Source organism: Salmo salar, chromosome ssa13 (assembly GCF_905237065.1).
Source record: "Salmo salar chromosome ssa13, Ssal_v3.1, whole genome shotgun sequence".
NCBI lineage: Eukaryota > Metazoa > Chordata > Actinopteri > Salmoniformes > Salmonidae > Salmo > Salmo salar.
Window position 1 is genome coordinate 20,715,354 of NC_059454.1, and position 25,042 is coordinate 20,740,395.

Genomic DNA, 25,042 nt, shown 5'->3' on the forward strand with positions numbered 1-25,042 from the left:
GTGGTTAAGGTTTGGTTTAAAGTCAGTTTTTAAGAAGAGAAATTGTAATAAATAAATAAAAGGAGGCGGGGTTTATGCCTTTGTGGCTGTGCTAACCAGTGACGACCGTTTTCACGTCAACGTTTAGCGCCGACTGTCGATTTTTTATGACGCAAACAGGGCCGAGATAAACCAAGATTTGATCATCACAAAACACAGTAAGAAATCCTTTATTTATAAAACAAATATTAATGGATTAGAAAACACCCTCAAGATATGTCCAGTTCTTCCCTTAATGTGGTTATTTCATAAAATTGAATCAATGTTAATATTTCTGTTTTGTAAGGTTATATCTATAAGAAAATAGTATAACATACAATGGAAATGATATTCATCAATCACACAGATATTTGTTGTATACAATCATGAAAAAGAGTACAAATTAGCAGACATGTTCACAAATGACAGAACTATCGCATAGCGCAATGCATAGGTTTCAGTACATTATACATTACAGCCAGCCTTCCATCTTCACTTTTTCCCCACTGGGCACAGACGTCAATTCAACGTTTATTCCACATTGGTTCAATTTCATTGAAAATATGTGGAAACAACGTTGATTCAACCAGTGTGTGCCCAGTAGGTTCATCCTAGGGCCTGTGTGGTCCTCAATGACCTCCTGTGGAAATTGTATTACATCCACATCTATTTCACAAAAAGCGAGTTTGTTTGCAAGTAGAAAATACAAATATTCCAAAAATTCATGCATTTGTTTAATGACATAGCAAACTGCACGATTGACAGTCTGCCGACCATAAACTGCTTTATAATCACATTCCTTAGTTCAGAGTCATATTCAATATAATCAATGCAATGTCTTCCTCTGAAGCAGATCTGGGTTACATTACTGTGCAGCAACAGGTAGCTGGGTAGTTATCAGCGCTGACTTTGAACTCATTCCCATAGACAAAGTAAATGTGTGAGTCTCCCTTCCACTTGTAGGTCACCTTGGTGACAGGAATCAACTCAATGGTCTGGCGCTGCAGAGGGAGAGAGAGTGCGAGAGAAGATTCTGTTATTAAAATAAGCCAAATACCATGACAAACCTTTTCAACTTAGAACAAGCAAATGCACAAACAATCTTCCAGCATAATAAGATACTTCATGTAAAGAAGGAGTTGTTGTTATTTGAATCATGAGGTGGGGGGAAAAAAAATGTCTGTACCTGTTGTAGAATGCGTGAGGTCTGAGAGAACCTGGTTTGGTGCTCCCTCACTAAACGCTCTGCAGCACGCACCACATTAGGGTCTGGGAACCCCATCACTGGGTAAACCTACACGACAGAGGGTAAATACTGATAGCAAAAACCCATTGTCTCACGTACATCACCAAATATCTTAATTTCATGCAGACTGATATCATATTCCCATTAAAATATGTCTTTTTTTTTTACCATGTACTGAGCGTCCCTAAACATCTCCTGCCCGGACACCTTGCTCAGGTTGACCACATGCAAACCACTCGACTGTTCCACAATGTAGTCATCAAGATTATTAGTCCTAGTAAGTGGGGATACAGAAACAGAGGAAATTAAGTAAAAGTTGAAGACAAGCAATCAACAAATCTTCTAGTTAATCATACAAAGGAAGCAGAGATCTACTGGATCTAGTGCATCTAATGTATGACACATACTGTTATTCAGTTGAAAAATGCTGAGCTAACACCAGCACTCACTCACCATATAACCTTGAGGTTGATGAAGACCAAAAGCTGTCGTTTGCCTTTACAGGTCTCACACTCCCTTGAACCTTTACCATGACAATGGCTGCAACTGATGAGAAACAACATGTCAACTACACCACCCAAGTCCCTGAGAGGCCATAGGGAAATGACTGAAATACAAACACTGTACTTTAGCAACACACATTTGCTAAGTAAGCAATTATGATTCTCTGTGGAGTTTCCTTTCCTCCAGAAATGTATTTTTCTCCATAATTAAAAAAAATAAAGTTACCTGTGTTTAAAAGCTGATAAAGAGTGCATAACATTCTTACTTGACCCTTCCCCTCCCTTGGCAATGATGGCATCGATCACCACTACTACGGTTACCAGCTCCATTGCACACCCAGCAGATTTTCTGGAAGCGGTGATAAAACAAGGAAATAACACAGCTGACACTCTCTGTGGTTTATAGAGCACCAAGGGACAACACTACAGATTAGTTCTTTAGGCTATTGTTTGTGACAGTTAGAATAAACAAAGAGAGAATCACATTCATTCAAACAACTGAAAGTAACTAGTAGTTTAGTTAATGTGGAGGTGCAGTTAATTCAGTAGTCAAAATATTGAATTATCTTCTTTTTCTTTTTACATTGTTACCAAGGCTGCAATGCAACTGTGAATTATAGTAACGTAATATTGTCGGCTATAATTTTTTTTTTTTTTAAATCCACTAGAGATCCTGGTTCGAGTCCAGGCTCTATTGCAGCCGGCCGCAACCGGGAGACCCATGGGGCGGCACACAATTGACCCAGCGTCGTCCGGGTTAGGGGAGGGTTTGGCCGGCAGGGATGTACTTGTCCCATCGCGCACTAGCGACTCCTGTGGCGGGCCGGGCGCATTGCATTCTGACAATGTTGCCAGGTGTACGGTGTTTCCACCGACACATTGGTGCGGCTGGCTTCTGGGTTAAGCGGGCATTGTACGGAAGTTGCAGCGATGAGACAAGACTGTAACTAAAAATGAGGATACCACGAAATTGGGAGACATTTTTTTAAATAAAATCTGACTGTTGGCCACGGATGTATTTTAATCCTGCACAACTGGCTATATGGTAAACCATTCTTCATGGGAAGGGGATGCATACTGTCCGCGCGTAGCAGGGTGTTGTGGTCTGTGGGCTTTGTATGTAATGCATCACTCTTTGATGATTCAGATAGTTTATTTTTCTCTTATCAGTCTGCAATTGAGATATTCAGTGATCTCATTTACCCGCGTTTGGAAATAATTTAGAATGAATCCTTCCCAGAGCACAAAAGACATCTATGTATCTCTTCCATAAAAGGACTATAAAAATAATGATGATGCTTATTGTGCTGGGCCAATTGTGCAGCGCCCCATGGGTCTCCCGGTCATGGCTGGCTATGACAGAGCCTGGACTCAAACCCAGAATCTCTAGTGGCACAGCTAGCTCTGCGATGCAGTTCCATAGATCACTGCGCCACTCGGGAGGCGCAGTGACAACAATACTAAGAAAATGACAGACAAATTCGAAATGAGAGGCTACAAGGACAAAACTCTTGATGATGCAATGATGACAATATCCCAAAAACCAAGAGAGGAATTTCTAAAAACTAAACCAAAGAAGAAAAACAAAACGCTCACTTTGTTGAAGCTAACATCCTATCTCCTCCCTCAAATACACAGGTATTGAGCATGTTACTCTACCAAGGAAAGGAGAAAACATTGAGAACCTGCCACAACAGAGTGAGGCCTACTGGATCTCCCCTCTAAAAACACTGACCCCTAGTGGTCTGAACATTGACTTTGACCTCAGGCCCTTTTTTATGAATAAGTCCCCTTTTAATGAACAATTCTGCTAAATTAACATATTCTTTCTACAGTTTATCAGCGTGAAAGCCAAGATATTCCCTTTGTTGATAATACTTATTGTGCATTACAGTTGAACCAAAAGATTACATGTAACAAAGATTAAATGAGAACAATGAAATATGTATATGAAATTAAAATAATGTATGCTGATGATAATACTATGTACAATATCTAATTATGTTGAACTATTATTTTAACAGTTACACTATATGGCTTTGTGGCAACAGTTTCGGTAAGGCCCTTTCCTGTTTCAGCATGACAATGCCCCCGTGCACAAAGCGAAGTCCATACAGAAATAGTTTGTCCAAATCGGTGTGGTAGAACTTGACTGGCCTACACAGAGCCCTGACCTCAACCCCATCGAATTGGAACACCAACTGTGAGCAAGGCATAATCAACCCAACATAAGTTCCCGACTTCACTAATGCTCTTGTGGCTGAATGGAAGAAAGTCCCCGCAGCAATGTTCCAACATCTAGAGGAAAGCCTTCCCAGAAGAGTTGAGGCTGTTAGAGCAGCAAAGGCGGGACCAACTCCATATTAATGCCCATGATTTTGGAATGAGATGTTCGATGAGTAGGTGTCCACTATCCATATACTTTTGGTCATCTAGTGTATAACACCCCTCACTATTGTCATTGGTTGCACTAATTGCAATGTTTGTCTAAATAACCTGGTTCAAGCATTCATGACATCATCCTGAAGAATGTACAGTTATGCCGAATCGTTGGTGGTTTACCCAATAAATTACTGGGAGGTTGTATATAGAGTGTGCGACTCCCTTTATTTTTATTTTTTTATAGCCTATAGTTTACTCGCCATTAGTTAGCACCTCCACCAACTTTTTGGGGTGTGTGCCAGCTCATGCTTTTTATTTAACTTAATATTGACACTTACATTACCAACTCCGGCACATTCTTTGCAGGGAGTTCTTCCCATCCCCAAACAGGTATGACAGTTCTGTTGATGAAATTACAGTTTATAAAAAAGGCATATTTAATCACTTCAGACGTACATATTGTATTCAGAACAAGTTCTACAAAAGAAAAGAAAATTGTACGAAGTGTTGGGAAAATACTGTGTATTTCCAATGCGGACCACAGGCATCAGGTAACTTCATACAGTTGAAGTCGGAAGTTTACATAAACTAGTTTTAACGACTCCAACCTAAGTGTTTCAACCACTCCACATATTTCTTGTTAACAAACTATAGTTTTGGCAAGTCGGTTAGGACATCTACTTTGTGCATGACACAAGTAATTTTGCCAACAATTGTTTACAGACAGATTATTTCACTTATAATTCACTGTATCACAATTCCAGTGGGTCAGAAGTTTGCATTCACTAAGTTGACTTTGCCTTTAAACAGCTTGGAAAATTGCAGAAAATGATGTCATGGCTTTAGAAGCTTCGGATAGGCTAATTGACCTCATTTGAGTCAATTGGAGGTGTACTTGTGGATGTATTTCAAGGTCTACCTTCAAACTCAGTGCCTTTTTGCTTGACATCAGAAAAAAAATGTGTAGATCTCCACAAGACGGGTTCATCCTTGGGAGCAATTTCCAAATGCCTGAAGGTACCACGTTCATCTGTACAAACAATAGTACGCAAGTATAAACACCATGGGATATCGCAGCTGTCATACCGCTCAGGAAGGAGACGCGTTCTGTGTCTTAGAGATTAACGTATTTTGGTGCAAAATGTGCAACTTAATCCCAGAACAACAGCAAAGGACCTTGTGAAGATGCTGGAGGAAACAGGTACAAAAGTATCTATATCCACAGTGAAATTAGTTCTATATCGAGATAACCTGAAAAGCCGCTCAGCAAGGAAGAAGCCACTGCTCCAAAACCACCATAGAAAAGCCAGACGATGGTTTGCAACTGCACATGGGGACAAAGATCGTACTTTTTGGAGAAATGTCCTCTGGTCTGATGAAACAAAAATATAACTTTTTGGCCATAATGATCATCGTTACGTTTGGAGGAAAAAGGGGGAGGCTTGCAAGCCGAAGAGCACCATCCCAACCGTGAAGCATGGGGGTGGCAGCATCATGTTGTGGGGGTGCTTTGCTGCAGGAGGGACTGGTGCACTTCACAAAATAGATGGCATCATGAGGATGGAAAATGATGTGGATATATTGAAGCAACATCTCAAGACATTAGTCAGGAAGTTAAAGCTTGGTCGCAAATGGGTCTTCCAAATGGACAATGACCCCAAGCATACTTCCAAAGTTGTGGCAAAATGGCTTAAGGACAATAAAGTCAAGGTATTGGAGTGGCCATCACAAAGCCCTGACCTCAATCCCATAGAAAATATGTGGGCAGAACTGAAAAAGTGTGTGCGAGCAAGGAGGCCTACAAACCTGACTCAGTTACACCAGCTCTGTCAGGAGGAATGGGCCAAAATTCACCCAAATTATTGTGGGAAGCTTGTGGAAGACTACCCAAAATGTTTGACCCAAGTTAAACAATTTAAAGGCAATGCTACCAAATACTAATTGAGTGAATGTAAACTTCTGACCCACTGGGAATGTGATGAAATAAATAAAAGCTGAAATAAATCACACTCTCACATTCTTAAAATAAAGTGGTGATTCTAACTGACCTAAGACAGGGAATTTTTCTAGGATTAAATGTCAGGAATTGTGAAAAACTGTTTAAATGTACTTGGCTAATGTGTATGTAAACTTCCGACATCAACTGTATATGCAGGACCAGTCAAAAGTTTGGACACAACTTCTCATTCAAGGGTATTTCTTTATTTTTACAATTTTCTACAATGTAGAATAATTGTGAAGACATCAAAACTATGAAATAACACATATGGAATCATGTAGTAACCAAAAAAGTGCTAAACAAATCAAAATATATTTTATATTTGAGATTCTTCAAAGTAGCCATGCTTTGCCTTGACAGCTTTGCACACTATTGGCATTCTCTCAACCAGCTTTATGAGGTAGTCACCTGGAATGCATTTCAATTAACAGGTGTGCCTTGTTAGAAGTTAATTTGTGGAATTTCTTTCCTTAATGGGTTTGAGCCAATCAGTTGTGTTGTGACAAGGTAGGGGTGGTATACAGAAAATAGCCCTATTTGGTAAAATACCAAGTCCATATTATGGCAAGAACAGCTCAAATAAGCAAAAAGAAACAACAGTCCATCATTACTTTAAGACATGAAGGTCAGTCAATGCGGAAAATTTTAAGAACGTTGAAAGTTTCTTCAAGTGCAAAAACCTTCAAGCGCTATGACGAAACTGGCTGTCATGATGACATGACAGGAAAAGAAGACCCAGAGTTACCTCTGCTGCAGAGGATAAGTTCATTAGAGTTAACTGCACCTCAGATTGCAGCCCAAATAAACGCTTCAAGTAACAGACATCTCAACATCAACTGTTCAGAGACTGCTTGAAATCAGGCGTTCATGGTCGAATTGCTGCAAAGAAACCACTACTAAAGGTTACAAATAAGAAGAAGAGACTTGCTTGGGCCAAGAAACACGACCAATGGACATTAGACCAGTGGAAATCTGTCCTTTGGTCTGATGAGTCCAAATTTGAGATTTCTGGTTCCAACCGCCATGTCTTTGTGAGACGCAGAGTAGGTGAACAGATGATCTCCGCATGTGTAGTTCCCACCGTGGAGCATGGAGAAGGAGATGTGATGGTGCTTTCCTGGTGACACTGTCAGTGATTTATTTAGAATTCAAAGCACACTTAACCACCATGGCTAGCACAGCATTCTTCAGCGATACGCCATCCCATCTGGTTTGTGCTTCGTGGGACTGTCATTTTCTTTTCAACAGGACAATATCCCAAAACACACCTCCAGGCTGTGTAAGGGCTATTTGACCAAGAAGAAAAGTGATGGAGTGCCGCATCAGATAACCTGGCCTCCACAATCACCCGACCTCAACCCAATTGAGATGGTTTGGGATAATTTGAACTGCAGACTGAAGGAAAAGTAGCCAACAAGTGCTTAGCATATGTGGGAACTCCTTCAAGACTGTTGGAAAAGCTGGTTGAGAGAATGCCAAGATTGCCTTGATGACACCTTTGCACAAAGGGTGGCTACTTTGAAGAATCTAAGCTATTAAATACATTTCGATTTGTTTAATAATTTTTTGGTTACTACATGATTCCATATGTGTTATTTCATAGTTTATGTCTTCACTATTATTCTCCAATGTATAAAATAGTCAATAATAAAGAAAAACCCTTGAATGAGTAGGTGTGTCCAAACTTTTGACTGGTACTGTATATATATTTTTTCAGTATATTTTCTGTCATGCTTTAATCAACAGAGAAATACATACCTTGACAGATGAGGTGTTGGGAACTTTGATGACCTGTTTGTCATCCTGAAAAAAGGTGGGGGCTTTGGCTGGGATATCCCAGGGCCCAGGGGGTGTCTGGGTATAGCCATCCACTGGCTGACCTAAACCAAAGAAAATAATACAAAAATAAGATATAAATAAATGCAGATACAACAGTGGAACTGGACATTTAAATAACACAATAAATAAATAGGGTCATTTGAATCACCAATATTAGTTACCATTGTATGGCTGCTGACTCCATTCAGTGGTCCTTGACTCAATAAAGGTTTCCAGGCGATACTGAGAATGCGAAACAAAGAAGGAGTATTACATTACAAAGAGTTGAGTAATTCCTTCCTTCACTGTTGGTGATACATACATTATATTTTAAACTTTAGTGCCATCTAGTGTATATTTTTCACATTCTCTGGTCTGGGCCTGTCACTCTTTTATCAAAATAAAGGGACTCCTTTTAAAAAGGAGAGCATGGGGTGTGATTATAGAGGGCCACAGGTAGTCAGTTTCGACCCCAAACGAACCAGCTGTCAATATTAAACATTAACACTCAAGATCAAAGATTCACAGAATAACAATTTTCCTTTGTCCCTCACTCAGGTCATTACAATTCTGTAAAGATCTGAAAAAAGTGTGATTATAACAGGAAGTTGAAGCGCAGGAGAAGAAAAAAAACAGAAAAGCCTGACAAAAGCACTCTTCAATTTTCAGAAAGGGCAGAGTAAAAACATTAATCTTACCCTGTATGTATTGTATGCCTCCATGTTGGTTATCACGCCATCCTTAACTGGTGCTGAACTGTAACAGCACTTACTGGAGGCATACTGGCTAAAGGCCTCCCGAGCAGTGTCTTCGGTGATAGATGGGATACTGTGGAGGATAAAACAACCACATATTTGCCAGTCAACTACACAATTGAAAGTGTACATGTAACAGTGTAGGTTCCGTCCCTCTCTTCGCCCCAACCCGGGCTCGAACCAGGGACCCTTGCACACATCAACAACTGACACCCCACGAAGCATCGTTACCCATCGCGCCACAAAAGCCGCGGCCCTTGCAACGCAAGGGGAAACCCTACTTCAAGTCTCAGAGCGAGTGACGTCACTGATTGAAACGCTATTAGCGCGCACCACCGCTAACTAACTAGCCATTTCACATCGGTTACATACACATTGAGTCTCAGTTCAACTGTCATCACTGGTAGTCTAGTTAAGTAAGTACATCACCTCTTAAGATAAACCTGTTTTCAAGTTTTAATGTCACGTGCACAAGTACAGTGAAATGCCTTTCTTGCAAGCTACAGTACAAACCCAACAGTGCTGTAATCAATATCAATGTAGCACTAAAAATAACATAAATGGTAGAGAAAAAACACACGAGATGAAATTAAGAACACAAGAAAGTAATAAGCTATAAACAGGGTCAGTTCCAATACCATATTACAATGTGCAGGGATACTGGAGTCATAGAGGTAGATATGTATAGGGGTCAGGTGACTAATGCATCAAGATATATGATAAACAGAGTAGCAACAGAGTAAATTATGATTGTATGTTAGTGTGTGTGCATGTGTGTAGAGTCAGTATAAATGTGTGTGAATGTTGTGTGTTTTGTCCTGTGAGTGTGCAGAGACAGTGCAAACATAAAATACAAGGGTCAACTCAGATAAGTAACCTTGCTGATCAGATCAAATTGTATTTGTCACATGCCGAATACAACAGCTGTAGACCTTACCGTGAAATGCATACTTACGAGCCCTTAACCAACAATGCAGACTTTTAAAAAAGTAAGAAAAATTTGCAAAATTAACAAAAGGAAAAATAATAACACAATAAAATAACAATTACGAAGCTATATACAATGGGTACCGGTACTGAGTCAATGTTCAGGGGTACGGGTTAGTGACAATGCATAGATAATGAACAGAGAGTAGCAACAGCAGCATACAGTGCATTCAGAAAGTAGTCAGACCTTGACTTCCTCTCATTTTGTTAGCCTTATTCTAAAATTGATTACATTTTTTAAAATGTTTTATTCAATATATATATATATATATATACATATCATACATACATACATACATACATACATACATACATACATACACACACACACACACACACAATGCAAAAACAGGAATTTTTGCCAATGTATTAAAAATAGAACATATAGAACTCATTTACTTAAGTATTCAGACCATTTTGCTATGAGACTCGAAATTGATCTTAGATGCATCATGTTGCCATTGAGCATCCTTGAGATGTTTCTACAACTTTATTGGAGTCCACCTGTGGTAGACTGAATTAATTGGACATGATTTGGAAAGGCACACACCTGTCTATATAAGGTCCCACAGTTGACAGTGCATGTCAGAGCAAAAACCAAGCCATGAAGTCAAAGGAATTGTCCATAGAGCGCCGAGACAGAATTATGTCGAGGTACAAATCTGGGGAAGGGTACCAAAACATTTCTGCAGCATTGAAGGTCCCCAAGAACACAGTGGCCTCCATCAAACTTAAATGGAAGAAGTTTGGAACCACCAAGACTCTTCCTAGAGCTGGCCGCCTAGCCAAACTGAGCAATCAGGGGAGAAGGGCCATAGTCAGGGAGGTGACTCTGACAGAGCTCTAGAGTTCCTCTGTGGAGATGGGATAAACTTCCAGAAGGACAACCATCTCTGCAGCACTCCGCCAATCAGGCCTTTAGTATAGTGGCCAGACGGAAGCCACTCCTCAGTAAAAGGCACATAAAATCCTGCTTGGAGTTTGCCGAAAGGCAGCTAAAGACTCTCAGATCATGAGAAACAAGATTCTCTGGTCTGATGAAACCAAGATTGAACTCTTTGGCCTGAATGCCAAACGTCACATCTGGAGAAAACCTGCGACTGTCCCTATGGTGAAGCATGGTGGTGGCAGCATCATGCTGTGAGGATGTTTTTCAGTGGCAGGGACTGGGAGACTAGTCATGATCGAGGCAAAGATGAACGGAGCAAAGTACAGAGAGATCCTTGATGAAAGCCTGCTCCAGAGCACTCAGGATCTCCGACTGGGGTGAAGGTTCACCTTCCAACAGGGAAACGACCCTAAGCACACAACCAAGATAAAGCAGGAGTGGCGTCGGGACAAGTCTCTGAATGTCCTTGAGTGGCCCAGCCAGAGCCCGTACTTGAACCCGATCAAGCATCTCTGGAGAGACCTGAAAATAGCTGTGCAGCGACGCTCCCCATCCAACCTGACAGAGCTTGAGAAGATCTGCAGAGAAGAATGGGAGAAACTCCCCAAATACAAGTGTGCCAAGCTTGTGGAGTCATACCCAAGAATACTGAAGGCTGTGATCGCTGCCAAAGGTGCTTAAACAAACATGCTTGTAGCGACTTCAACAAAGTACTGTGTAAAGGGTCTGTATTTTTCTTTGTTGAATCTTAATTTTGCTTTGTCATTATGGGGTATTGAGTGGATTGACAATGGAAAAAAAATATTTGAATCCATTTTAGAATAAGTCTGTAACGTAACAAAATGTGGAAAAAGTCAAGGGGTCTGAATCCTTTCCGAATGCACTGCATGTAAAGAGCATAAAGGGATGTCAGTGTATGTACAGTTGAAGTCGGAAGATTACATACACCTTAGCCAAATACATTTAAACTCAATTTCTTCACAATTCCTGAAGTTTACATACACTCAATTAGTATTTGGTAGCATTGCCTTTAAATTGTTTAACTTGGGTCAAACATTTTGGGTAGCCTTCCACAAGCTTCCCACAATAAGTTGGGTGAATTTTGACCCATTCCTCCTGACAGAGCTGGTGTAACTGAGTCAGGTTTGTAGGCCTCCTTGCTTGCACATGTTTTTTCAGTTCTGCCCACAAACTTTCTATAGGATTGAGGTCAGGGCTTTGTGATGGCCACTCCAATACCTTGACTTTGTTGTCCTTAAGCCATTTTGCCACAACTTTGGAAGTATGCTTGGGGTCATTGTCCATTTGCGACCAAGCTTTAACTTCCTGACTGATGTCTTGAGATGTTGCTTCAATATATCCACATCATTTTCCATCCTCATGATGCCATCTATTTTGTGAAGTGCACCAGTCCCTCCTGCAGCAAAGCACCCCCACAACATGATGCTGCCACCCCCATGCTTCACGGTTGGGATGGTATTCTTCGGCTTGCAAGCCTCCCCTGTTTTCCTCCAAACATAACGATGGTCATTATGGCCAAACAGTTCTATTTTTGTTTCATCAGACCAGAGGACATTTCTCCATAAAGTACAATCTTTGTCCCCTTGTGCAGTTGCAAACCGTTGTTTGGCTTTTTTATGGCGGTTTTGGAGCAGTCTCTTCTTCCTTGCTGAGCGGCTTTTCAGGTTATGTCAATATAGGACTCGTTTCACTGTGGATATAGATACTTTTGTACCCGTTTCCTCCAGCATCTTCACAAGGTCCTTTGCTGTTGTTCTGGGATTGAGTTGCACATTTTGCACCAAAATACGTTAATCTCTAGGACACAGAACGCGTCTCCTTCCTGAGCGGTATGACAGCTGCGATATCCCATGGTGTTTATACTTGCGTACTATTGTTTGTACAGATGAACGTAGTACCTTCATGCGTTTGGAAATTGCTCCCAAGGATGAACCAGTTTTGTGGAGATCTACAATTTTTTTCTGATGTCTTGGCTGATTTCTTTAGATTTTTCCTATGATGTCAAGCAAAGAGGCACTGAGTTTGAAGGTAGCCCTTGAAATACATCCACAGGTACACCTCCAATTGACTCAAATTATGTCCATCGGCCTATCCGAAGCTTCTAAAGCCATGACATCATTTTCTGGAATTTTCCAAGCTGTTTAAAGGCACAGTCAACTTAGTGTATGTAAACTTCTGACTCAGTGGAATTGTGATACAGTGAATTATAAGTGAAATAATCTGTCTATAAACAATTATTGGAAAAATGACTTGTGTCATGCACAAAGTAGATGTCCTAACCGACTTGCCAAAACTAGAGTTTATTAATAAGAAATTTGTGGAGTAGTTGAAAAACGAGTTTTAATGACTCCAACCTAAGTGTATGTAAACTTCAACTGTATGTATGTATGTATGTATGTATGTATGTATGTACAGTGCCTTGCGAAAGTATTCGGCCCCCATGAACTTTGACCTTTTGCCACATTTCAGGCTTCAAACATAATGATATAAAACTGTAATTTTTTGTGAAGAATCAACAACAAGTGGGACACAATCATGAAGTGGAACGAAATTTATTGGATATTTCAAACTTTTTTAACAAATAAAAAACTGAAAAATTGGGCGTGCAATATTATTCAGCCCCTTTACTTTCAGTGCAGCAAACTCTCTCCAGAAGTTCACTGAGGATCTCTGAATGATCCAATGTTGACCTAAATGACTAATGATGAATCCACCTGTGTGTAATCAAGTCTCCGTATAAATGCACCTGCTCTGTGATAGTCTCAGAGGTCCGTTTAAAGCGCAGAGAGCATCATGAAGAACAAGGAACACACCAGGCAGGTCCGAGATACTGTTGTGGAGAAGTTTAAAGCCGGATTTGGATACAAAAAGATTTCCCAAGCTTTAAACATCCCAAGGAGCACTGTGCAAGCGATAATATTGAAATGGAAGGAGTATCAGACCACTGCAAATCTACGAAGACCTGGCCGTCCCTCTAAACTTTCAGCTCATACAAGGAGAAGACTGATCAGAGATGCAGCCAAGAGGCCCATGATCACTCTGGATGAACTGCAGAGATCTACAGCTGAGGTGGGAGACTCTGTCCATAGGACAACAATCAGTCGTATACTGCACAAATCTGGCCTTTATGGAAGAGTGGCAAGAAGAAAGCCATTTCTTAAAGATATCCATAAAAAGTGTCATTTAAAAAGTTTGCCACTAGCCACCTGGGAGACACACCAAACATGTGGAAGAAGGTGCTCTGGTCAGATGAAACCAAAATCGAACTTTTTGGCAACAATGCAAAACGTTATGTTTGGCGTAAAAGCAACACAGCTCATCACCCTGAACACACCATCCCCACTGTCAAACATGGTGGTGGCAGCATCATGGTTTGGGCCTGCTTTTCTTCAGCAGGGGCAGGGAAGATGGTTAAAATTGATGGGAAGATGGATGGAGCCAAATACAGGACCATTCTGGAAGAAAACCTGATGGAGTCTGCAAAAGACCTGAGACTGGGACGGAGATTTGTCTTCCAACAAGACAATGATCCAAAACATAAAGCAACATCTACAATGGAATGGTTCACAAATAAACATATCCAGGTGTTAGAATGGCCAAGTCAAAGTCCAGACCTGAATCCAATCGAGAATCTGTGGAAAGAACTGAAAACTGCTGTTCACAAACGCTCTCCATCCATCCTCACTGAGCTCGAGCTGTTTTGCAAGGAGGAATGGGCAAAAATGTCAGTCTCTCGATGTGCAAAACTGATAGAGACATACCCCAAGCGACTTACAGCTGTAATCGCAGCAAAAGGTGGCGCTACAAAGTATTAACTTAAGGGGGCTGAATAATTTTGCACGGCCAATTTTTCAGTTTTTTATTTGTTAAAAAAGTTTGAAATATCCAATACATTTCGTTCCACTTCATAATTGTGTCCCACTTGTTGTTGATTCTTCACAAAAAAACACAGTTTTATATCTTTATGTTTGAAGCCTGAAATGTGGCAAAAGATCGAAAAGTTCAAGGGGGCCGAATACTTTCGCAAGGCACTGTATGTATGTATGTATGTATGTATGTATGTATGTATGTATGTAAGTAAATATGCATGTGTGTCCTGTGTAGTTTGCAAGGACAGCTATGCAGAAAAATGTATGACGAGACAAAATTATGGCAATTGTATTGTACACCTACTTCCAGTTTGATTGTGCAGGACCAGGCTGAGGCGCTGGGTAAGATGGCATAGGAGGGGGCAGGTACCCACCTACAGTAAAACATAATGACATGGGCTTTCAACATGTTTGTTATTAGGGAGTTATTACTCTATATGGAATTTCCAACCATAAGGAACAGTGCTGGTGTGGTACGCGACTTGTTTGCTAATAAAACTAAAGATCACTGGCAGGAAACATAGGACCATGGTCCTCAGGTCACATACCTCCGCCCCCGGCCACCGTCCCTTCATATCCTGGCACGCTGTCAAACATACTGGCTGGAGGAGCGCTAGGGCCGTGGACGTCGCACACAGGCGGGGCAAACATTGCTGAGAAAAAAAGACAAACCAGTTCAGATTCAGGAGTGAAGAGCAGGGCTGGGGTCAATTCGAATTGAAGGCAGTTGATTTAGGAAGTGATTTCAATTAAAAATTCTAAAAATGGAGAAAAAAAATTGAAAAGCTTATTGAGAAGTTATTGAAAAATAGATGCTGTTTTTTTCTCATTTTGAATTGTTATTTAAGTTCACTTCCTGAATTGACTGCCTTTAATTCGAATTGTCCCACTGCCCTGGTGAAGAGACACTTACATATAATTGTGGTCATTTGAACCAGCTTAAATCTCTTAAAATCAGTGCTTGACTTGGGATGGAAGAAGTGCAGGAGCTGTCTTTTTCCAAGACAGTTGATTAGACTTTGTTCACTGAAATTCACAAATGACATTATGATTATTGACTGTTAATGGTTTATACACTTTTTCCATGACTTTCAACCAAATTTTCATTACTATTATAGCCTACATGAAAAAGTAAGCACTATTGACACTGGGAAGCTGCTGTGTCTGATCCCATGTAGACCTACCACCTCCTGCCGTTGTGCCCTTGATCAAGGCACTTAGCCCCCCACACAAAGCTGAGTCACATGTTGTCAACCCTCCATCTGGAGAGCTCCTGGGTGTGCAGGCATGGCTTTTTCAACATTACAACCAAGTACTTGTCTTTATAAAAGTCTTCCCTCATTCAATAAATCAGGGACCAAAATGGATAAATTAGGCTACTTCAAAGAAAGGTATCCAACTAGACATGTTTACATTTAACGCTCAAATATTTATGTTTTGGGGAGATCTATGCACAGGAAGTTATTTGTCATTAGGCTATTCTTAATTATATTTTTACGTTGTAGTAATTACATGGCTACTGTTTAATTAATAGAGGGGAATGCCAGCTTTCCAACGGTATAGATTTAGTTAGGCTCTACAGTGCAGGTGGAAAGGAAACAACGAAATGAATTCTTAGTTAGCTATAGCTACCTAGCGAGATAACTGCTACAAGTTATGTTTTGAATTGGCGATCTCGTTTGTCTGTCATTATTTTATACCTGCTGCTGAAATGTCGCACTCTCTTCTCCTCCGGCAACGGCATACACGCAGCACACTCGGACATGCAAAGAAGGGCCATTCCGATAATTGCTTATATGGGAGTTTTATAATTGATTGATCATATTTATTAGTGTGCTTTCATGAATTACATTAAAAACAATTAAACTAATTTCCATGACCTCCCTCATTTGACAATTTGGAACAGCGCACCATGCCATTCAGGCTGGCACATTTTCAATCTGCGCAATCTCGACAAGCCTACTGTGACTCACAGATTCACAGACTAAAGGCAAATAAACATGAACAAATCGGAATCAGGAAATGAATGCCCACTCTCCATTTCTGTTCAATGAAGATCCCGCCTTAATCCCGCTCTGATCAAGTTTTTTTTTGTCTCGATGTGTATAGCTGTAGGCTACTTTGTTTTTATAGAGGAGCTGGCACGCAATTCTCCAAAAATTAGAAGCGCTGGTATGGCGTTCCGGACAACTCCAGCCCAAGTCAAGCACTGCTTAAAATAATTATGAAACCTCACTTAAAATATCTACTGGTGTGTCCCCATGCCAGACTATTGAACTAAACATCAAATTCACCCCTGATCCGCATTGACAGAGCATAAAGGTGGGGAAATAACCTAGTTGTTGTCGACTTCATAAAAACGTATTGGTTGCTACAAAATAACATTTAGAACATCACAAAATTGTTACCTGTTTCCTAGGTGACACTCAGACACAGTTGAAAAAGGTAGCCTACATACAGTGGCAAGAAAAAGTATGTGAACCCTTTGGAATTACCTGTACTTCTGCATAAATTGGTCATACAATTTGATCTGATCTTCATCCAAGTCACAACAATAGACAAACAGTCTGCTTAAACTAATAACACACAAACAATTATATGTTTTCATGTCTTTATTGAACACACCATGTAAACATTTACAGGGCAGGGTGGGAAAAGTATGTGAACCCTTGGATTTAATAACTGGTTGACCCTACTTTGGCAGCATTAATCTCAACCCAACGTTTTCTGTAGTTGCGGATCAGACCTGCACAATGGTCAGGAGGAATTTTGGACCATTCCCATTTACAAAACTGTTTCAGTTCAGCAATATTCTTGGGATGTCTGGTGTGAACTGCTCTCTGGAGGTCACGCCACAGCATCTCAATCGGGTTGAGATCAGGACTCTGACTGGGCCACTCCAGAAGGCGTATTTTCTTCTGTTGAAGCCATTCTGTTTATTTACTTGTGTTTTGGGTCGTTGTCCTGTTGCATGAACCAACTTCTGTTGAGCTTCAATTGGCATACAGATAGCCTTACATTCTCCTGCAAAATGTATTGATAAACTTGTGAATTACTTTTTCTGTCGATGATTGTAAGCTGTCCAGGCCCTGAGGCAGCAATGCAGCCCCAAACCATGAAGCTCCCTCCACCATACTTTACAGTTGGGTAGAGGTTTTGATGTTGGTGTGCTGTGCCTTTTTTTCTCCACACAATGTTGTGTTCCCTCCAAGCAACTCAACTTTAGTTTAATCTGTCCACATAATATTTTGCCAGTAGCACTGTGAAACATCCAGATGCTATTTTACAAACTTCAGATGTGCAGCAATGTTTTTTTTGGACAGCAGTGGCTCCTTCCATGGTGTCCTCCCATGAATACCATTCTTGTTACGTGTTTTACGTATCGTAAATTCTTCAACAGAGATGTTAGCATGTTCCAGAGATTTCTGTAAGTTTTTAGCTGACACTAGGATTCTTCTTAACCTCATTGAGCATTATGCGCTGGGCTCTTGCAGTCATCTTTGCAGGACGGCCACTCCTAGGGAGAGTAGCAACAGTGCTGAACTTTCTCCATTTATTGACAATTTGTCTTACCATGGACTGATGAACATCAAGGCTTTTAGAGATACTTCTGTAACCCTTTCCAGCTTTATGCAAGTCAAAAAAAATGTTTTTATCTTGGGTCTTCTGAGATCTATTTTGTTCAAGGCATGGTTCACGTCAGGCAATGCTTCTTGTGAATAGCAAACTCACATTTTGTGAGTTTTATTAAGGGCTGGGCAACTCTAACTAACATCTCTAATCTCGCCACATTAGCTGACTCCAATTAGGTTTTGGAGAAGTCTAGGGGTTCACAATTTTTCCAGCCTAAACTGTGAATGTTTAAATTATGTATTCAATATAAACAAGAAAAATACACGTGTGTGTGTGTGTGTGTTATTAGTTTAAGCAGACTGTGTTTGTCTGTTGTGATTTAGATGAAGATCAGATCTAATTTTATGACCAATTTATGTAGAAATCCAGATAATTCCAAAGGGTTCACATACCTTTTCTTGCCACTGTACATATTTGAAGTAATATTCTGTATACCACCCCTACCTTGTCACAACACAACTGATTGGCTCAAACGCATTAAGGAAAGAAATTCCACAAATTAACTTTTAACAAGGCACACCTGTTAATTGAAATGCATTCCAGGTGACTACCTCAAAGCTGGTTGAGAGAATGCCAAGCGTGTGCAAAGCTGTCAAGGCAAAGCGTGGCTACTTTGAAGAATCTCAAACATAAAATATATTTTGATTTGTTTATCACTTTTTTGGTTACTACATGATTCCATGTGTTATTTCATAGTTTTGATGTTGTCACTATTATTCTACAATTTAGAAAATAGTAAAAATACAGAAAAACCCTTGAATGAGTAGGTGTTCTAAAACTTTTGACCAGTAGTGTACATCTAAAACCCCTTGAGTTTTGGTCTTTGACCTCCCTTGTCCATAGGACACCCATTAGAATTGCCATTTTTTATTGAACTGATTTTACATAAATATTTCCTGTGATAGGTCTAAATTTCAATAGCTTTACACTTTGTCCGTATGAAGTACAGATCTACAGACAAGTGTCGCGAGTTCCTTGACCCTTCTTATCAAATGTACACATTTGTTTTTCCCTCCCCTTGGAAATATTTATTTTTATGTTACTGCTTTGGTTACTAATTCACATACATATCTACTTTTCTATAGCTTTATATCCAGATGGTTTTGAAATCTAACACTGAAAATACTTTCCAATATTGTACATATTTAACATAGTCACCTCCAAAATATTTGGCACCCATGATAAAGATATCATCAAATAAATCATTCAAAATGAGATATTACATTATTTTATACTAACACAACTGGTCAGAGAAAGAGATTTTGTTTAACACCCGTTTTCAATACTCCAGCACTTTCCCCTCGCAACGATAACGACACTGAGCCTTATTCTAAAATGTTTTATGAGATTGGAGAACACATTGGGAGAGATGGGTGTTTTCACATATAGTCCTCTTTAAAATAACCGATCTCAGTGAACTCCGGGGTAAAGAAATTGCAAAATAACTGTTCTCTTTGTATTCACACTGCCCTTGCCTTTGAATGAAGATAATTATTTTGCCAGTTCACTTCACATTTTGTGGTCTGAGTCCTCTTTGCATTCACATTGCTATGTTTAAAAAGGAACCAAGATCTTTTTCCAAAATTCACGTAATGCACTCTGGGTTTTTACAAAGTGCAGGACAAGCCATTCCATCTGAACGTGCTATCGGACAGCTAGATATACCTACTTACATTTTGTAAGCTAATAGATAGCTTTTAGATTTTAAAAAATGCGGCATAATAATTGTAATCAGAAGATACCAATAATATTTATATGTTGATAGTAACAGAATAAATAGCAAAATAATAACTGCAGATTAAAAAATGCTACATAAAATTAAAACTGCCCTTTAAGAGTGTGTCATGATTATCATCAAATGTTTCTTCTCGCACTATTCAAACCCAACAATCAAATAAAGAGCTATGAAGCTCTCTTAGCCTATAGATAACATATTACGAACAAATAATCTGACCATCGTGTCATTATAAAACTCTACACATATTTTGGTATTTATGTGCATCCTTGAGAATCGCTAATAAATATCCAAAAACAGCACACGGTTTTCTCTCCCACAAACCTGCACATCATCATCTTATCTCTTTTGTGACACCAATGTGAGGGGTTATGGCAGGAGAAACAGTGTTGCAGTCGTCTAGTGTGTGGTGCAGGAATAATGACACGCTAACCTGGGGAGCTTTGTGTTCACATTGTCCTAATAAAAGGGAACCAGACTGGAATTCAAGCGACCCAAACTCAGTCCAGAGACTCAAATCAAATCTTATTAGTCACATACGCCGAATACAACAGGTGTATTGAAATGCTTACTTACAAGCCCCTAACCAACAATGCAGTTTAAAAAATACAAATAAGAAATAAAAGGAATTAAAGAGCAGCAGTAAAATAACAATAGCGAGACTATATACAGGGGGTACCGGTACAGAGTCAATGTGTGGGGGCACTGGTTAGTCGAGGTAATATGTACATGTAGGTAGAGTTATTAAAGTGACTATGCATAGATAATAGAATAGCAGCAGCGTAAAAGAGGGGGTGGGCAATGCAAATAGTCTGGGTAGCCATTTGAATCGGTGTTCAGGAGTCTTATGGCTTGGGTGTAGAAGCTGTTTAGAAGCCTCTTGGACCTAGACTTGGCGCTCCGGTACGGCTTGCCGTGCGGTAGCAGAGAGAACAGTCTATGACTAGCGTGGCTGGAGTCTTTGAAAATGTGTCAAATCATTGAGGATAACACAAAGTCTGGGATTTTTTCCATTGTGTTCCACTTGAGACAAGATGGATAGGCAAGATCAAACACAATTAAACACAGTATGGCATTTAGATAATAAGACCTAAAAACAAAGAAGAACATCTGTCTCATCATTGCAGGTACATTCACAACTGTCTTGGTACGTTTGGACCATGATAGTTCGTTGGTGATGTGGGCACAAAGGAACTTGAAGCTCTCAACCTGCTCCACTACAGCCCCGTCGATGAGAATGGGTGCATGCTCGGTCCTCCTTTTCCTGTAGTCCACAATCATCTCCTTTGTCTTGATCACGTTGAGGGAGAGGTTGTTGTCCTGGCACCACACGGCCAGGTCTCTGACCTCCTCCCTATAGGCTGTCTCATCGTTGTCGGTGATCAGGCCTACCACTGGTGTCATCGGCAAATTCTATGATGGTGTTGGAATCGTGCCGGGCCGTGCAGTCATGAGTGAACAGGGAGTACAGGAGGGGACTGAGTACGCACCCCTGAGGGGCCCCTGTGTTGATGATCAGCGTGGCAGATGTGTTGTTACCTACAATTACCACCTGGTGGCGGCCCGTCAGGAAGTCCAGGATCCAGTTGCAGAGGGAGGTGTTTAGCCCCAGGGTCCTTAGATTAGTGATGAGTTTTGAGGGAACTATGGTGTTGGAACACTGAGCTGTAGTCAATGAATAACATTCTCACATAAGTGTTCCTTTTGTCCAGGTGGGAAAGGGCAGTGTGGAGTGCAATAGAGATTGCATGATCTGTTAGGGCAGTATGCAAATTGGAGTGGGTCTAAGGTTTCTGGGATAATGGTGTTGATGTGAGCCATGACCAGCCTTTCAAAGCACTTCATGGCTACAGACGTGAGTGCTACGGGTCGGTAGTCATTTAGGCAGGTTACCTTAGTGTTCTTGGGCACAGGGACTATGGTGGTCTGCTTGAAACATGGTATTACAGACTCAGACAGACATGGTATTACAGACTCAGACAGGGAGAGGTTGAAAATGTCAGTGAAGACACTTGCCAGTTGGTCAGTGCATGCTTGCAGTACACATCCTGGTAATCCATTTGGTCCTGCGGCCTTGTGAATATTGACCTGATTAAAGGTCTTACTCACATCAACTGCGGAGAGCGTGATCACACAGTCGTCCGGAATAGCTGGTGCGCTCATGCATGTTTCAATGTTATTTGCCTCGAAGTGAGCATAGAAGTAGTTTAGCTTGTCTGGTAGGCTCGTGTCACTGGGCAGCTCTCGGCTGTGCTTCCCCATGTTGTCTGTAATGGTTTGCAAGCCCTGCCACATAAGACGAGCGTCGGAGCCGGTGTAGTACGATTCGATCTTAGTCCTGTATTGGCGCTTTGCCTGTTTGATGGTTCGTCAGAGGGCATAGCGGGATTTCTTATAAGCTTCCGGGTTAGAGTCCCGTTCCTTGAAAGTGGCAGCTCTAGCCTTTACCTCAGTGCTGATGTTGCCTGTAATCAATGTCTTCTGGTTGCGGTACGCACGGTCACTGTGGGGATGAAGTCATCTATGCACTTATTGATGAAGCCAATGACTGATGTGGTGTACTCCTCAATGCCATCGGAAGAATCCCGGAACATATTCCAGTACGTGCTAGCAAAACAGTCCTGTAGCTTAGCATCTGCTTCATCTGACCACTTTTTTTTAATTGACAGAGTCACTGGTGCTTCCTGCTTTCATTTTTGCTTGTAAGCAGGAATCAGGAGAATAGAATTATGGTCAGATTTGCCAAATGGAGGGCGAGGGAGAGCTTTGTACACGTCTCTGTGTGTGGAGTAAAGGTGGTCTAGAGTTTCTTTCCCTCTGGTTGCACATTTAACATGCGGATAGAAATTTGGTAAAACAGATTTTAGTTTCCCTGCATTAAAGTCACCGGCCACTAGGAGCGCTGCCTCTGGATGAGCATTTTCCTGTTTGCTTATGGCGGAATACAGCACATTGAGTGCGGTCTTAGAGCCAGCATTGGTCTGTGATGGTATGAAGACAGCTACGAAAAATACAGATACTCTATCCAGCCTTGAGAGTCTCTCATGATAAGCTTCCTTAGATATTGTGCACCAGCTGTTGTTTACAAATATACATAGCCCGCACCCCTTGTCTTACCAGACGACTCTGTTCCATCCTGCCAATACAGCGTATAACCAGTCAGCTGTATGTTGATAAAGTCGTCATTCAGCCATGACTCCGTGAAGCATAAGATATTACAGTTTTTAATGTCCCGTTGGTAGTTTAATTTTCCTCATAGGTCGTTGATTTTATTTTCCAATGATTGCATTTTAGCTAGTAGAACGTAAGGCAGTGGGGGTTTATTCGATCGCCTACTAATTCTCAGAAGGCAGCACGACCTCCGGCCTCTTTTCACGCACATGACGGGGATTTGGGGAAACGGTATGTCCTTCACGTCGGGCTCGTTAAAGGGGAAAAAAAGCTTCTGCCAGTTCATGGTGAGTAATCGCTGTTCATAAGTTATTTTCGGTCATAAGAGACAGTAGCAGCAACATTATGTACAGAATAAGTTAAAAAAGAAATTACAAACAATGCAAAAAGACAAACAACAAAAACAGTTAGTTAGGAGCATGTAAAACATCAGCCATCTTCTCCAGCGCTATGATACATGACTGAGATGGCCATTGCAAAATGTTGATTTTTGTGGTCAATTTACCCTATATTTGTGGATTTTTATGTATGCTTGGGGTTATTGTCTTGCCGGAAGATCCACTTCCGGCCAAGTTTCAGTCTCCTGGAAGAGTCAACCAGGTTTTTGGCTAAAATGTCCTGGTATGTGGTAAAGTTCATAATGCCGTTGACCTTAAAAAGTGTCCCAGGACCAGTGGAAGCAAAATAACCCCATAAAATCAAATATCCACCACCATATTTTACAGTAGGTATGTGGTCATTTTCTGCATATGCCTCCGTTTCTAAACACCAGAGTCATCGCTGATGTGCGTGGCCAAAGAGCTCTACTTTCCTCTCATCTGATCATAGCACCGGTTCCAATCCAAGTACCAATGAATTTAAGAAAACTACAGCCGGTGCTATGGCCCGATGACATGAAAATACAGCTCTTTGGCCACACACACCAGTGGTGGGTTTGGTGTCAAAAAAACAGAAGCATACGCAGCAAAGGACCTCATACCTACTGTAAAATATATATATATATATATATATATTAAAAAATTAAAAAAATAAAGATATCACACAATTGCACTTTTACGACAGTTGCTAAACGACCTGAGTGCCAGAAAACAGCTCTGTAATTAAGGTTAGAGTTCGACTATTGGTAAAAACAAAGTGTGTACATTGAACTCTACCGTCATCTGATTCTAGATATCGCACCCTAGGAACTTCCGCCAGAGAGTAATTGACGAGCAAACCACCGAATAAATCTACTTGTCTTGAATTGAAATTACACGACGTCATCATTCACAGCAGCAGAGAGCCCTACAGATGGCATTTGAAATGTAATCATTACAGCATCAGGCTACAAACAAATACTTTATAACGTTATAAAATGTTCAAAAACTCACACAATGATGTGGGAATTCACACGACAGAGGCTATTATTCATCAAGTTCAAATACAACTAGTAGATAGGCTAATAATTCAACATAATACATAGACAATGAGATGGAATCAGGAGATTACCTGGACTTCCTTCTGCTATTGGTGCATATCCAGTATTGACGGTGCCATAAGACCCATAGCCGCTATGAAAATATAACAGGTAAAGTATAAGAGAAATGTGTGATTTAAATTGCTACAGACTACACTTTCTATCAAGATGTTCATTTGATTGTATCATCTCAGAGGTCTGTATTGGCTCATGTTTTTTTAAAGTATAGTATATATATATATATGCTAGGCCTAATACCATGGAAAATAACCACAATCTCCATACATATGAATTTTACACAAATGACGTTCTCACCTTATAATCGGGGTACTCTCCATTTCCACCTAAGCTTTCACAACATTCAAAGAAATAATGCAAGAGAGAGTTTGTTCGCTTTAGGTTCCCACCCTTGCATGTGATTTATAAAAGATTACCGTAAATCATTACACATATGCAAATAATCCCCTTCGTCTGTGGTTCAAGGGCTCGCAACTCTTCCTCTTTTTTTAGCAAATCTGATGAAACACCAAAAACACAATTTCCCCTTTAACAATAACTTT

The 25,042-nt window shown here is 40.5% G+C and overlaps 1 protein-coding gene across 2 annotated transcripts; it reads right to left on the minus strand.

The window, feature by feature from the left end:
- Positions 1 to 193: 193 nt before the first annotated feature.
- On the minus strand, positions 194 to 24,936 carry ssuh2rs1 (ssu-2 homolog, related sequence 1). 2 transcript variants are annotated; one of them, NM_001140461.1, is made up of 13 exons: positions 24,798 to 24,936; positions 24,515 to 24,576; positions 15,036 to 15,140; positions 14,792 to 14,861; positions 8,665 to 8,794; positions 8,149 to 8,209; positions 7,907 to 8,028; positions 4,488 to 4,550; positions 2,034 to 2,116; positions 1,718 to 1,810; positions 1,433 to 1,538; positions 1,205 to 1,312; positions 194 to 1,019 (listed from the first exon to the last, which is right to left on the minus strand). In NM_001140461.1, exons 1-13 carry the CDS (start codon positions 24,818 to 24,820, stop codon positions 879 to 881), a joined length of 1,167 nt encoding a protein of 388 aa, NP_001133933.1. In that variant the 5' UTR covers positions 24,821 to 24,936; the 3' UTR covers positions 194 to 878. The 2 variants fall into 2 exon arrangements, with proteins under 2 accessions (NP_001133933.1, XP_013990249.2); XM_014134774.2 differs by lacking the exons at positions 24,515 to 24,576; positions 24,798 to 24,936 and adding an exon at positions 15,401 to 15,431.
- Positions 24,937 to 25,042: the final 106 nt, after the last annotated feature.

Excerpts from the sequence above, each read along its gene's own strand:
- ssuh2rs1 (NM_001140461.1), bottom strand. The coding sequence starts at position 24,820 with ATGGAGAGTACCCCGATTATAAG. Across the intron at positions 24,577-24,797 it reads GAGAGTACCCCGATTATAAG|CGGCTATGGGTCTTATGGCA; the intron begins GTGAGAACGTCA and ends ATATTTTCATAG. Across the intron at positions 1,313-1,432 it reads TTAGGGACGCTCAGTACATG|GTTTACCCAGTGATGGGGTT; the intron begins GTAAAAAAAAAA and ends TCTGTCGTGTAG.